Raw genomic sequence first — 15,059 nt, 5'->3', positions numbered from 1 at the left:
CTGTAGAATAGCACCTCTCTTCAGATCTGTGTGGTGCATCAGTCGGTGTGTCTTTCACTCTCAAAATGCACACACAAGTACAATTGGGCCTGTCTCAAGGTTGCCTTCCTCAAAACCACCATTCGCTCAACAAGAACAGGAAACATCCTTTAGCTGTGCTTCGGTACTGACAAAAGGCTTAGGAAAGCAGTTTATTTCAAGTAGGATCTCTCCAAAGCTGAGGGAAATGCTGCTTTCCCCCCTCTGGATGGTGAAAAGCAGGGCTCTCCACCCATCAGAGCTCTGGCCAGAAGTCTCATTTGCATAAGCATCTTTCCAAATGACAGATGTTTGTCATCCCAAGTTTCAGTTCACGAGCAAGTCAGTTGTGGCCATGGCACCATCTGAAAGAAAACAGCTTGCAGACACTTCTGCCTGTCATTGCTGATCCATCTTTTCTGGTTGCAGAGAAGAAACAAAAGCCTTGAACTCTTCAGAGTAGAAGCGTTTATACACATTGATCTTCCTCTTTATTTGCTTTGGTGTGTCCTGGTAATAGTTCTTCTCATCACGGGCCATAGCCTGGGAGGTGAAGAGTACAGTTAAGTGCTGAGTGTGCATAGCTATGTCAACCAATAACCTTAGAAGGCCTCCCACAACCAGAAAACAAGCACTATACTGTGCATCAAGTCTTGAGAACATGCAATACACAAAGCAAATGAGAGCTGCAACTACAGGACTGTACTTCTGAACAGATAAATGTATTCAGAGGTAGTGTGCAACCTACTGCAGATCTGATCAAGAAACCATGTTTTCTACCTGGCAGTAAGAAGTACACAAAGTTGCATGGGTGGAGAGAGGAAGCAAGCAGATGGGCAGCGTGTGTGTTATACTGTTTATCATAAGACAGATTAGGAACTTTTGAACATTTGAAATATTACTGCTAGAACGAGTTATTCTACATAGGGCCATATATACAAAAGCACCTACCTTGTAGTTTTCACCATGATTCCGAATCATGTGCTGAACATAGTCAATAAGATCTCTGGAGAGGGTCTCTGACTTCTTCTCTGGGAGACTAGCCTCAAATTCCAACTCTGGGCATTGAGAAAAAGAAGGCAATGAAGCAGATAGAAACTGTTGCATACTGTAGAGGCCTGTTCCAGCAGAAACAGAACAGCTAGACTGCATGAGTGAGATCATGGTGGCCTCCCACACTCTCCCCAGCAGCAGCATTGCCCATATTCTGTAAAATATGAACAATTCTCACAATGGCAGGTGGGATGTATTTGCACAGAGATCTCATCCTAAGAGTGTATTTGAACCTGGAGTTTCAAATCCAGCAGGTATAATGACTACAAATTCAGTGAGAATTGTGGGTAGGGGAAGACATATTGCCATACACTTTTCTAAATCTCAAAAGGCATGCATCATATGTGACAGATATTTTTACTGTGGCCAGCTAGCTTTTGAGTTCTAGAACAAGATGGAAAGCTTTTTAGTTTCTTCAAGAGATGACATACAAGATATGACCTACACAAGAAATTAAAAAACAAAAAACACAGCACACCACTCTTAAGATAGATAGTGCAGATCTCAGTCCTTGGTCATGTAGCCAAAGTTTCCACTCTCACTATCCCATGATAGTGATTAGCACTGTTCCCTCTAAGGTGTGTGCGTACTCACACATTTTTTGATGTCTGCTCAAGTTAATTTTAGATCCCACTCATGTTGAATCTGGAAGGCCGCATTCTGAATGCATGTGCACACACACTGCCTTGATGCCAGAACAAAACTCATTCCACACACAAATGAAAAAAATGAGAGAGCGCACTAGTGATTAGGTACCCAGGTTCTCTAGGTACAATCTGTACGCAATGTGCATCAGTAACCAACTACATGAGGTCTTATGGGGAAGGTGAACCTAGGTCACCTTATCTTTCAGTTTGTCCCTCAACCTGGAACTTGCAACATGGAAGAGAGGAACTCTGCCACTAGTTCTTATCTCAACTGGTAACTTGTAAGGTATTCTGTTCTGAATACTAAGTTCCTGATTCAAGGAATGGACCACCGCAAGGATAGTTTTTCCAGCTCATTCTTCATGAAACAAAACAGCAGCAGGCTTCAGCCCTACCTTTCATAATTACTAGAAGCAGTATACCATAGACAATGATCAAGGCACCAGAATTCAGACACTGCTCTGAGCACTTCAATATAAGTTGTTGCAAAGAGTGCCCCTCTAAAGAGTAAAACATGAAATGCTACTATACATACATATATCAAATACACCGAGATTGTATTTGGAAACTGTGTGCAGAAATAGGCATAATCATTTTGTTGTCCCACGTGACAAAAGTTGTGTTGGATATCTACAATTTTTACCTGACAATAAGATGCTGATGAATTCAAGACAACTCCATCTAATTTGAATTGGGCAACACCAGAGACAACTGTGGTTCTCAGGATCTGCACTGAAGACTACACTGTGAAACAAGATCAGTCCTGTTTTGTCAGTATGAAAGGGATACTAACCATTTAGTACATATGGCTTCCGCACAATTTTCCTCCTTCCCTCTTGTCCATCAATCTCCATTTGCATCACCTGTAGTTTAAAAGATAAGGGGTTAATGTTATACATAGGGACACATACATTGCTTTGGATGCTGTTATTTGATCTTATAAATTTAATAACTAGTGTTATTACTTTGCCTTAATTATTCAGAAGGAGTATCCACTGTTCTTTTTTAATGCTGTTATGCTGATTTACATCAATTGGCCAGATACTCTCACATGAACAGCAAAATTTAATTGTTTCCTGGAAAATGTATATTCTGCCTTTCAAATCTATGGTCTCAACAATGTGGTTTACAGTCAGATAAAAATGAAAATACAATAATTAATATCCAGGTATATGCTTAAGCTAACCTGGATGCAATTGACAACATCCAGGTTAGCCTTCCATGGACATGCTGGGATCTTCCATTGTGCAAATGGGGTGGGGGTAGGCCAATCTCCACAATCTTCCCTCCCCTCTGCAGTCACTTGTGTCTCCTGAAACTATGCCTGAAGAGTTGAGGGACCCTCAAGGAGATAGTTTGGAGAGGCACAGACAGCTCCATAGGGAAGGAGGGATCAACCCTCCCACTTGGTGCAATGGAAAAACCTGGTACATCTGCAGATAGTCTGGTTGTCAGTCGGTGGTACCTCACCATTAAGGTCATTATTTTAGTCTATTATGCAACATAATTCATGATAGCTTCCCTGGAATAAGCTGTCTTCTTGGAACAGTCATTCTGCACTACCACCAGAAATCCTCACCATTTACCTTTCAAAGTAGTTTGGGAATCAATGTCAAATCTATCCCCAAATAAAGAAACAGAGTTACTGGACTAGATATCCAGTTAAAATGATAAAGGAAAGTCCTAAGAGTCTGAATTCACCCAACTTTCCATCCGACTGTCCTTTACCATTCCAGTGTAGTGCAAAGAAAAACATGTACTTTGAAATCCCCATTTTGTATTTTCACAAATAAGTTGGTCTAATAAACTTTAGTGACTATCTCTCTCATGTATACTTTGTCACGGTATAACCCGACACCACACAAGTTCCACTGGATCTTTATTGTCCAGGCATAAAGGACAATATTCTTGTGGGGCTGCTTTATAGTTATGTGTGCAGTTTTCATTTCATACACACTGTCATGTTGAGATTGCATACATCTCCCATGAAGGTGCAAACCTAACAGCCAATTTCCCAACCTATTAATCCTGACCTAAACTGTCCTATTCAATCTATATATGACAGTGCACTCACCCGTTGGATTGTCTTTGGAATGGGAACAGCCTTGTTTGGATCAATCGCCAGGCCCATTTCAGCAAGATTCTGTGATACAGATCTGGTACTATCCCAGGCATGTCTGATTTGGGCACTGAGTAGAAAATAAAGACAAAACTATCAGTTCTTCAAGCTGATTCCCCACTTTTCTAATAAGAGCTGCCACATAGCTTACCTACTACTAGGAAACATTAGCCATTCTGTCTAAACCTGTCAAAAGATCCCCTAGTTTCACATTCTGTCTAAACCTGTTAAAAGATCTCCCAGTTTCACTTTTTTTTTCTTATTTCAAGGTGCAACCTGCATCTGTTTCATTAACACTGTCCTGACTTCATTCATTCACCTTTAAAAAACTATTTATGTCTTTGAATGTTTGTAGCATTTCAACACATGGAAAGCTGCTAAATATGAGGTAGCCATCATAATGTGCTTTCATGGCAGCTTTATTTCCGATTTAGTCATATAATACAACTAGACATGGAAGAATCTCCAATTAGCATGACTCACGTTGTCTAATAGTAGTTCAGTACTGAATCCAATTTAATTAATAAGATCCAGATTCCCAGAGATCCAGGAAAACTAGCATTGAAGAAAGAGCACACAGGACTACTAGATTAAAAACAACAACATATTCTGTCCTTCTCATTGACAGAGAAAATTGGCTAGAATGTCCCTGCAAATACAATATACTGCATTATATGACTGCACTGCAGATTACAGTTTCCATCATTAATTGTAATAAAGGATTAAAACGCTTTTCCAAAATCAGAATTACTTTTATCAGGCTTAATTTCAATGCCAGGATTCAACTAAAACAAAGGTGCTTGCGCAGAGATTGGTTAACGAGGGCTAGAGCCTCGCTGCTTGCTTGCTTGCTTGCTTGCTCCTCCCTTCCTTCCTCGTTAAGCTTCGGTGCCTCCCACCACCTCCCCGACACTCACCATTTTATGCGAGGGTTGGCGCGCCTGCGGGAAGCCTTATTTTGTTTCTTGCGGTTGACGTTATAGCTGTATTTTTGCCGCCGGCTCTTCCCTTTAGCTTTCGGCATCGCGACGACTCTCAAACTCGAAGAAGACAGATACACGCGACTCCGCCGCTACGAGTCCTTGCCTGAGCTCGATAGCTTAGGCCGATGGGAAATGCAGTTCTACTGACATTGCACGTGGTTGAGTTGCCAAAGGAAAGCCCTTTAAATGGACTACATCTCCCAGAAAGCCAAGCGAGAAACAGCTGCTCGCATTGCATGCTGGCCCTTTCCCAGTGCCTTTTCAAGAACACCAGTGGTCCCCAGAGCAGAGCATGTGATCTTGCGTGTACGGTGGCGGAAGAGGGTCAATACAGTTCGAGGGAAGCTATACGTCACCTTTCTCGCTTTAGTTCCTGGTGTGGGTGACCATGGCTCAGAAGACACCACCCCCCTTTGACCCCAGTCGCCCCCCTTTGATTGAAGGCTTCACGCCAACCTCCTTCCAGTATAGCGAAGAGGGAATCGGAGACAAATTCCTTCGCAAGAGCCGCGAGAACCCGCTGGTGCCCATTGGTGAGGATCAACACCAACAGGAGAAGCTTTTCCCCGCGTGGAGAAGGCGGTGGCGAGGAAAGCTCTGCCTGTTGAATTTCTGTCTGTCATACGAGATCTCTGTCTAAGAAAAGAGGGGGAAATATGGCCAAGCATCCTGGGGTCTGGGGCAGATGAAGCTTTGGGCAACAACCACCTTTGTCATAGTCCTTAGTTCCGTGACTTGAACAGCAGCTTGACGCACAAAAGTTTTGTGAGTAAAGCTTTCCTGGCATGAGAAGATGCTGGGAAGATGTTAGGCATCTGGTGGGCCACTGTGGGAAACAGAATGCTGGACTTGATAGGCCTTGGACCTGATCCAGCAGGGCTGTTCTTATTTTCTTAAGGCTGCTAAAGGCATAGGAATAATGTCAGAAATATGGTGGCAAATGTAATGAGGGGGAAAGGGTGGGGAAAACTGGACTCAAAGGTGATAAAAAATGTACTGTGGTCTCGATTTTGAGTTGGGTGAATTATATTCGGATGAAGAGTTGTTGAAGAAGAAAATAAAATCCCCAGGGCTTTGTATATTAGAATGGAGTGAGTTGTTCCAGAATGACAACGTGTGCCTCAAGGACTGGAATTCAGAGATTTTAGGCCTTGCCTAAGTGAACTCCTATTCTACTCAGATAATGGAATTCTACATGGGGAATGAAATTATTTCAACTGACCCTGCAAAGCATTTTATCCATACAATTAGACAGTGATTCCAAAATTTAATGTTTTGAATATTTAAACAATTTTGTTTTATGCATTCACCACCTTTTGCAGAGGTAAGAAGGCTCTATGCAGTTGCTTTCACCACCACTTTTCTGTCAATGTATGTATAGTTATAGTTTCTGACTGGGGCAGTAGCGGCTCTTGAACGCGCCGCTGGGGGTGGGCGGCGGGAGGCATCTTTAAGGGAAAAGAAAGTCGCTTCCTACCTCCTCAATGTGCCACCCAGCAGCCCCTGCAGCGGGGAATCGCCGCCACCACTCACCTGGCCGGTGGCGGGGGCTCCGCTCCGTTTATGCCAGGTGAGTGGCAGCGGCGATTCCCCGCCGCAGGGGCTGCTGGGTGGCACGCTGTGGAGGTAAGCAGTGACTTTCTTTTCCCTTAAAGATGCCCCCCGCCCCGCCAGTGGCACGTTCACGAGCTGCTACTGTTCTGGGGGGCGGGGCTTAGTCTAGGACAGTGATCTTTACTATTTTTTAAGTGGGGGTCACTTTGGCAACAAAAAAACCACCCATGAATTGTGAAGGCCATTTCCCACTGTGCGGACCTCTGCACAATACTGCACTTTTCTCAGTGCTAGGAGAGCCATTTGAGAGAGAGAGAGAGAGAGAGAGAGCGCCCTCTTTTAAGAGCACTGTGGGGAAAGGGCTGGAAAGGACTATGCTCTTCCAAGATATCTGTGCATATCTTCCAAGCTAGTTCAGGAGCACCATTTCCCATAAAGGAGTCCTACTGGTGCTGGGCAAAGTACAGCTCTGCACAATAGGAATAGGAATTGTGGTCTCTTCATGGTGCCAGGGAGACTGTGCAGAGTATTCAGCTTTGGCTGAAGCTTCGCACAGACCCAGTAGTCGGAGGGTGCACTTCTGGCTGATAGGGGCCACCACTGGCTCCCAAGTCCTGCAATGAAGAATAATGAACAGAACAGAAGAACAGCCCTGCTGGATCAGGCCTAAGGCCCATCTAGTCCAGCATCCTGTTTCACACAGTGGCCAACCAGATGCCTCTGGGGAGCCCACAGGTAAAAGGTATGTGCATGCCCCCTCTCCTGCTGTTGCTTCCCTGCAATTGGTATTGAGAGGCACCTCTCAGACTGGAGGTGGCCCACAGACACTGGACTAGTAGCCGTTGATAGACCTGTCCACCATGAATTTGTCTAAGCCCTTTTAAAGCCATCCAAGCTGGTGGCCATCACCACATCCCATGGTAAACATCCCCAGTGGTCTAGGGGAACTTCATCATCCTAATATTTTCAATTGACAACATGTTATACAATCTTTATCTTGGAGCCAGAGTTGTATCCTGTGAGGTGAATCACCATTTTACCAAGGGGGAAATGAGGCTGAAAGGAAGTGATTTTGTTTGAATTTAGATATCCTAGGTCTGTTCACAGGTCCAAACAAGCCACCACGATCAAAATTAATTATCTTCTGCTTGCTGACACTTTTTCTCTTGTCCTTCTCTTTAGGCTGCCTTGGCACAGTAGGAGCCTTGACCTATGGACTCGTTAACTTCAAGAGGGGCAACACCCGCCAATCCCAGATGATGATGCGGGCACGTATTGCAGCTCAAGGCTTCACCATTGCAGCCCTGTTGGTGGGTGTGGTGGTTACAGCACTGAAGCAAAAGAAGTGAAATTACTGCCAGTGTGCAGTAGTATGCAGCTATCCTGTGTCTTGCAGGGTAGGAATGAGTTCTCTTGCCCTGGAGAGCACCTTCACTGCATCTTGCAGGGCAATGAATTGGTGCTACTTTTGGAGTGGCCATCAGATGCCAAAGGGTTCCAGACTTTTTAAATAGCACTGTTAATATATGCAAGTGATTCAACCTTGTCCACTGGTGTATAAGATCCCGCCCCCCTAGTCCATTGATGCAACCTTGTGTTAGGGCCAGCATTACTGACAAAACCAATATATCAGAGTAGCTAGCATTTGTGAAAGCTTATTGGGAGGGGTGATTTTATTACTTTGGTGGCAATTGCATGGTTCCACACACATTGTAAATGCACACGCTAATTATAGGGCCTTTAATGCTAGGGGGACAGTTCCACCAGCTCTTTCTTTCTAAGCTGTATTCACTTCCATGTATAAGAAGATAAACGGCATCTCTTTCTTAATCTATTAACTGTATTCCTGTTTCCACTTGCTGAACTGCAACAAAATTGTAAGCTTTCTCTCTGTTCTTACCAGATTCAGTCTCTGTATATGCTGCCCCTGTACATGCTGGCAGCTGTTTCTTTTTTCTGAACAAATCTGTGCCAGCTTTTAACCAGCTGCAGTGAATTTCTAGGCTGCCGGATTGAAAAGGAGGGGTAGGCAAAAGGAAAGTACTTCCATGCGGTGTCAAAGGGTAATGCAGCTCAAGCTTGCATAAAGTTTGTGTTTGCCCAGTAGTTTGTGGCTGACAAACGGGTTGTGACAGTGAAGTTTTTACGAGGAGATAAAAAAAATCCTGATGCAGATTGCAGGGCGGGGGCATGATGGAAATAAAACGGATGTGCAGCTTAGAATGCATGGTGTAAGTGAAGATGTATGAAGTGGAGTGAGTGGGAAAATGTTATTTCCAAAGCACTGTTTCACAGACAAGTCATATCATGAATTAATTATAATGGTGGCTGTTCATAGATGGCGTTGGAATTCCTTTACTGTGCACCAAGCAGTAATTGCTGCTTTGGAACATTCTGACTTACAAGACATAACATGACTTGCCCTAATCAGCTTCATGGCAGCTTACTCCATTAAATAGGCTGTCAATATATTTTTGGGCTATTATAGGATTAACCATTTTTTAGAGGGGAAAGTGCTGATTATCCATTTGGGTTTTAGAGTATATTACAGGGTTTCTTAGCCTTGAGTCCCCAGATACTGTTGGACTACAATATTCCCATCATCCCCAGCCATGGTTTTTGTGGCTGGGGATGATGGGAGTTGTAGTCCAACAACATCTGGGGACCAAAGGTTAAGAAACCCTGCTCTATTATATTCTGGCTAATATCCTAACTAAACTATTCAACAGAAGTCGCATTGAAATTAATAGGAGTGGAGAAAGTGGATAGAGAGAAATTCTTCTCCCTCTCACCCCATGAAAATGGTTACTAGGAAATTTAGGACCAGCAAATGGAAGTATTTTTCCACACAACGCATAATCAACTTGTGGAATTCTCTGCCACAAAATATGGTGCCAGCCAACAACCTGGAAGGCTTTAAGAGGGGTTTGGATAACTTCGCGGAGGAGAGGTCTATCATTAGCTACTAGTTGGAGGGCTATAGGCCACCTCCAGCCTCAAAGGAAGGATGCCTCTGAGTACCAGTTGAAGGGGAGTAACAGCAGGAGAGAGGGCATGCTCTCAACTCCTGCTTGTAGGCTTGCAGTGGCATCTGGTGGGCCACTGTGTGAAACAGGATGCTGGACTAGATGGGCCTTGGGCCTGATCCAGCAGGGCTGTTCTTATGGCAAATTAGTCATGGCTAACCTGTCCAATTAATTTCACTGCAGCTTTTGTTGAGTAATATAGTCAGGATGTCAGCCCTTAAGTCTGGTAATCAAATGTAAGATTGAGGAAATGTCATCTATTGGGAGGAAAAGTTTAGTATAATTGTCAGGTTTATTGACAACAGATCATTTCCCCCTGTCCTTCCTGTGGAAAAGTATTCTGTGTTATTAATAAGAAAATTAATAAGATGCCACTAAAGTAGTCTGAAATGGTGACCTCTGAATGCAAGAGCTGTGCTTCCACTGAATCACACAGAAGGTCTGCTCTGTTGTTTTGATAAAGGATTATGAGGCACCGGAGAAGAATATACACTATGTTATTCTCGGCACTTAAGAGCAATGAGAGCAAAAACAATTCTACTTGTGTAAGCTGAGAAACTGGATTGTAGCCTTGGGCAAATGACATCTATAAAAAGATCAGGGAAGCAAGCAAATTGAAGAAATGAAGACTTGGTAGGAAAGCTTTCCATGATTTTTCCCATGGCTAGAGCAAATACTTCACACAGTATTAACCTAGCTCTCTTTTTGTCAAGTTGTCACCAAATGTAGTAGTGCCAGAAAGCCTGTTTGGCACTTCTCAGCCTGTCTTAAATTAGGTCTGGATTGAATTGGGCTTACATACCATTGCAGCTTGCTTCATCTGGGCTGGACTATCTTTTTGTACTCCATTTAAAGCTGCCAACAGCAACTAAAGCCTACTCCAAGAAGATTAACATCATGGGGCACATGATGCAGCCCCCTGGCTGAAGCGAAGCAGGTCTAGGTCTCATCAGTGCCTGAATGGGAGACCATCTGGGAACCCTATGGGAACTGCCTTGAGTCTCATAATGGGAGAAAAGAGAGTTATAAATATTTTTAATAATAATAATAATAATAATAAATAATTAATATTCGTATTTACTGAGAAGGAAGTCCCACTAAACTCAGTGGGCCTTGCAGCACAGTCGCATACAATTCTACTCAAAAATAAGTCTCCTTGAGTTCATTGGAATTTGGAACATAAGAAGCTGCCACATACTGTGTCAGACCATAGGTCCATCTAGCTTAGTATTGCCTTCACAGACTGGCAGCAACTTCTTCAAGATTGCAGGCAGGAATTTCTCTCAGCCCTATCTTAGAAATGCCATAGAGGGAACTTGGAACTTTCTGCTCTTCCCAGAGTAGCTTCATCCCCTGATGGGAATATCTTACAGTGCTCCCACTTCTAGTCTCCCATGCATATGCAACCAGGGCAGACCCTGCTTAGCTAAGGGGACAAGTCATGCTTGCTACCACAAAACCAGCTCTCCTCTCCCCAATTTGCCATTTGTGCTTACAATTTCATTACAAGTCCTACATTGGCTAAGCAGTTGCCTATTCTGTCGCCTGAAGGCCTTAGTAAGCTATAAAATGAGCAGATGTTGATAAGGCCAGAACAGAGATGAAAAAGGAACAAAACAGGGCCCATTCTCCTGTCAGAGGCAGCAGTAACCCTGCAGGGGGGGCAGTCCAGAAAATTACAGGCTGGTTAGCTTCTGTGCTTGGTAAATTTATGGAAAGCATACTTAAGGACAAAATTGTTAAACATATAGAAGAACAGGCCTTGTTGAAGGAGAACCAGAATGGCTTCTGCAAGGGCAAGTCTAGCCTCAGTAACCTTTTGGAGTTATTTTGGAGTGTCAACAGGCATGTAGATAAGGGTGATCTGGTTGACATAGTATACTTGGACTTCCAAAAAGCTTTTGACAAAATTCTTCACCAAAGGCTCTTGAGTAGACTTAGCAGTCATGGGATAAGGGGACAGGTTCATGTGTGGATTCATAACTGGTTGAAAGACAGGAAACAGGGAAGGGATAAATGGACAGTTTGCTAAATGGAGGGAAATAAGAAGTGGGGTCCCCCAGGGATCTGTACTGGGACCAGTGCTCTTTAACTTGTTCATAAATGATCTAGAAGTTGGGGTAAACAGTGAAGTGGCCAAATATGCTGATGAGAATAAACTTTAGGGTAGTAAAATCTACAACAGATTGTGAAGGGCTCCAAAAGGATCTCTCCAAACTGGGTGAGTGGGTGACAAAATGGCAAATGCAGTTCAATGTAAGAAACTGTAAAGTGATGCATATTGGGGCAAAATCCCCAACTTCACATATACACTGATGCAGTCTGAGCTGTCAGTGTCTGACCAGGAGAGAGATCTTGGGGTTGTAGTGGACAGCAGTGTTCCCTCTAAGGTGTGCGCGTGCTCACACAGTTTTTGATGTCCACTCAGTTAATTTTAGATCCCACTCAGGTTTTAATCAGGAAAGTCCCACTCTGAATGCATGTGTGCTCACACTGTCTTGATACTGCCGCCCAGAACAAAACTCATTCTGCGCACAGATGAAAAAAATTAGAGAACACTGGTGGACAGCTCATTGAAAGTGTTGACTCAGTGCGTGGCAACTGTGAAAAAGGCAAATTCCATGCTATTCCATGATCGTTAAGAATGGGGCTGAAAATAAAAATGCTAATATTATAATGCCCTTATACAAATTATGGTGCGGCCACATTTGGAGTACTGCGTACAGCTTTGGTTACCATATCTTAAGAAGGATATTGTAGAACTGGGAAAAGTGCAGAAGGCGGCAAACAAGATGATCAGGGGCCTGGAGCACCTTCCTTATGAGGCAAGGCTACAACATCTGGGTCTTTTTAGTTTGGAAAAGACTAAAAAAGGCTATGGAGAGACATGATAGAGGTATATAAAACTATGCAAGGAGTAGAGAGAGTGGACAGAGATAATTTTTTCTCCCTCTCTCACACAGCATTAGAACCAGGAGTCATCCCATGAAACTGAAGGCCAGGAAATTTAGGACCAACAAAAGGAAGTACTTTTTCACACAATGCATAATCAATGTATGGAATTCTCTGCTGCAGGATGTGGTGATAGCCACTAGCTTGGATGACTTTAAAAGGTGCTTAGACAAATTCATGAAGAACACATTTATCAACGGCCACTAGTATGGTGGCTATAGGCCACCTCCAGCCTCAGAGGCAAGATGCCTCTCCATACCATTTGCAGGGGAGCAACAGCAAGAGAGAAGGCATGCCCTCACAGAGGCATCTGATGGGCCACTGTATGAAACAGGATGCTGGACTATAGGCCTTAGGCCTGATCTAGCAGGGCTGTCTTTAAGTTCTTAATCAGCACATGTTTAAATAGCTTTTGGTCACTATCTGTGTCCCTACTTTCCTTTTAGATTTGTTTGCATATTAATGCATCCTCTGAAGAAGTTGTGTCAATTTTACTAGTTACAGTGAGGGTGCAAATACTGCAATAAACTACCTCGTAACTGGATAAATGTAATGATAGCTTTTAATATTCAGCCTAGCTTCTCTGTCACAAAGCCTGCCTGGGCATTAAGAATATCAGATGTTCCTGAAGGCTGGGCTTCTCCTGACATAGCAGAATGCTCCTTATGTGCTGACAGACTAGTGGGACGGGATTGGCAGTTTAACCAAGGAAACATCGGTCTGGAAATCAGAAGCAAGGTGTATGACAGAGCATCTTGCAGATCCTCCTCACCCTACTAATAATTTTATAAGACTGTTTAAAAATTTAAAATGGTGATTGGTTCTTGTAATTACGGTTAAGAACATAAGAAGAGCCCTGCTGGATCAGGCCCAAGGCCCATCTAGTCCAGCATCCTGTTTCACACAGTGGCCCACCAGATGCTGCTGGAAACCTACAGGCAGGAGTTGAGGGCATGCCCTCCCTCCTGCTTTTACTCCTCAGAGGCATCCTGCCTTTGAGGCTGGAGGTATATTAGCATTATTATTTTCAATCCCCTTCCTAATGATCCCTAGCATGGAATATTAGCATATTAGCATTTTTATGAGTCGACAGTTTCAACGAGCTGTCCACCACGACCCCAAGATCCCTCTCCTGGTCAGTCACCGACAGCTCAGATCCCATCAGCATATACTTGAAGTTGGGGTTTTTCGTCCCAATGTGCATCACTTTACACTTGCCAACTTTGAACCACATTTGCCACTTTGTAGCCCATTCACCCAGTTTGGAGAGATCTTTTTGGAGCTCCTCACAATCCGTTCTGGATTTCACTACCCAAAAGAGTTTGGTTGTTACATGATGCTTGGAAACTAAGATGATGTCTTCTCCTTGGCACCTTGCAGCAGGGAATGTAGCATGTTGGATTCATTCATACACAAACCCAAGATACAGCAGGAGATGATACAGCATACCGTGCATCCAGCTGCACATCCAAGAAGAATGTGGTCTTGCTGAGCACTCACCAGCCTGATGAAGCTCCTAGCAACAGTTGGGGAGGTTCCATGCATCCTGCGTTCTGTGACCTACTCTTATCATTCCCAATGGGAGTAGGTCGCAGCTGCTTTAATACAGCACTAAGCTTGCATAGAGTGGCCACAGGATGGTAGTGCCTCAGAAACAGTAAACCTACATCCCTCTAGCATGCATAGCTGACTGAATGTTATGTCAGCCACTGTGCTTACATGGTCTGAGTAAAACTCTAAATGCAGTTTGTAGCCACTTCACAATCAGGACAAAGTGCATGTTGATGTAAAGCAGGCCTGCTCAACTTCGGCCCTCCTGGAGATGTTGGCCTACAATTCCCATAATTCCTGGCTATTGGCTGCTGTGGCTGAGAATTATGGGAGCTGTAGTCCAAAAACAGCTGGGGGGCCTAAGTTGAGCAGGCCTGATGTAAAGTGACAGTCTGCCACTGGGGCGAGAGAGGAGGAGAGGCATTCACAAGACTTTTTAACGTAAGTTCATTATACTTGGCTTTGCTTCTGGCTGCTCACCTATGGCATTTAGCATTGTCTTCTAGTAAGTCACTTAGCAGACATCATTTTATTTGTCCTGAGACAAATGTGCAGGCAGGCAGTGGGGCTGGCGAAACATGGTACTTGCTTGCAAAGATAAGACTGAACTTCTCTTTCACATAAGAGCTAAAGGGATTTTTCCCCACTGAAAAATGTCAAATAATGTTTAAGATTTAGAGTTAGTGAACATGAATTACCTTATTTAAAAATAAATAAATCTATATTTACCAGTGAAGAAATATCTGCTGTAAATACCCTACAAACACTTCAGGCATTAGAAACTGTTTTTAAAATAGGGGCAAATAATGTTATCTACTCTGTTATTAAATGTTCCTCCCAGACTACACAATAGTTTGTGTTCATAAACTTCCTATGTGAACTTTTTCTAAGGGAACAAAGCTCTGTGTGGTTTACCTAGCGTAGGTGCCACTGAGCACAGTGGGACTTCCTCTCAAATTAACATGCCTAAGATCAGGCTATGTGTGGGTAGAAGCTCCCAGTGTCCATTCAGCAGGAGGTATGTAGATTTGTCTTCTTCCCTCTGCACAAGGGTTTGACAGGACCCAGAGCCCAGGATGTGCATTAATTGCCCCTACACTTTCCCCACAACATAAGAGGCACGGAAAGAAAGCATTATTTGACTCTTTTCTCTGTG

At 43.6% G+C, this 15,059-nt stretch overlaps 2 protein-coding genes across 2 annotated transcripts; one reads left to right on the top strand and one right to left on the bottom strand.

The window, feature by feature from the left end:
* Nucleotides 1–154: 154 nt before the first annotated feature.
* NOP16 (NOP16 nucleolar protein) lies at nucleotides 155–4,987 on the bottom strand. The gene is made up of 5 exons (XM_053289848.1): nucleotides 4,755–4,987; nucleotides 3,793–3,907; nucleotides 2,512–2,581; nucleotides 970–1,076; nucleotides 155–561 (listed from the first exon to the last, which is right to left on the bottom strand). The coding sequence occupies exons 1-5, from the start codon at nucleotides 4,859–4,861 to the stop codon at nucleotides 418–420; spliced, it is 543 nt and encodes a 180-aa protein (XP_053145823.1). The 5' UTR covers nucleotides 4,862–4,987; the 3' UTR covers nucleotides 155–417.
* A 113-nt stretch (nucleotides 4,988–5,100) lies between these two features.
* HIGD2A (HIG1 hypoxia inducible domain family member 2A) lies at nucleotides 5,101–8,711 on the top strand. The gene is made up of 2 exons (XM_053289849.1): nucleotides 5,101–5,353; nucleotides 7,557–8,711. The coding sequence occupies exons 1-2, from the start codon at nucleotides 5,209–5,211 to the stop codon at nucleotides 7,721–7,723; spliced, it is 312 nt and encodes a 103-aa protein (XP_053145824.1). The 5' UTR covers nucleotides 5,101–5,208; the 3' UTR covers nucleotides 7,724–8,711.
* Nucleotides 8,712–15,059: the final 6,348 nt, after the last annotated feature.

This window comes from Hemicordylus capensis, chromosome 2 (genome assembly GCF_027244095.1).
Source record: "Hemicordylus capensis ecotype Gifberg chromosome 2, rHemCap1.1.pri, whole genome shotgun sequence".
NCBI lineage: Eukaryota > Metazoa > Chordata > Lepidosauria > Squamata > Cordylidae > Hemicordylus > Hemicordylus capensis.
Note: the sequence above shows the minus strand (reverse complement) of the source record. Positions and strands in the feature narration are given on the sequence as shown.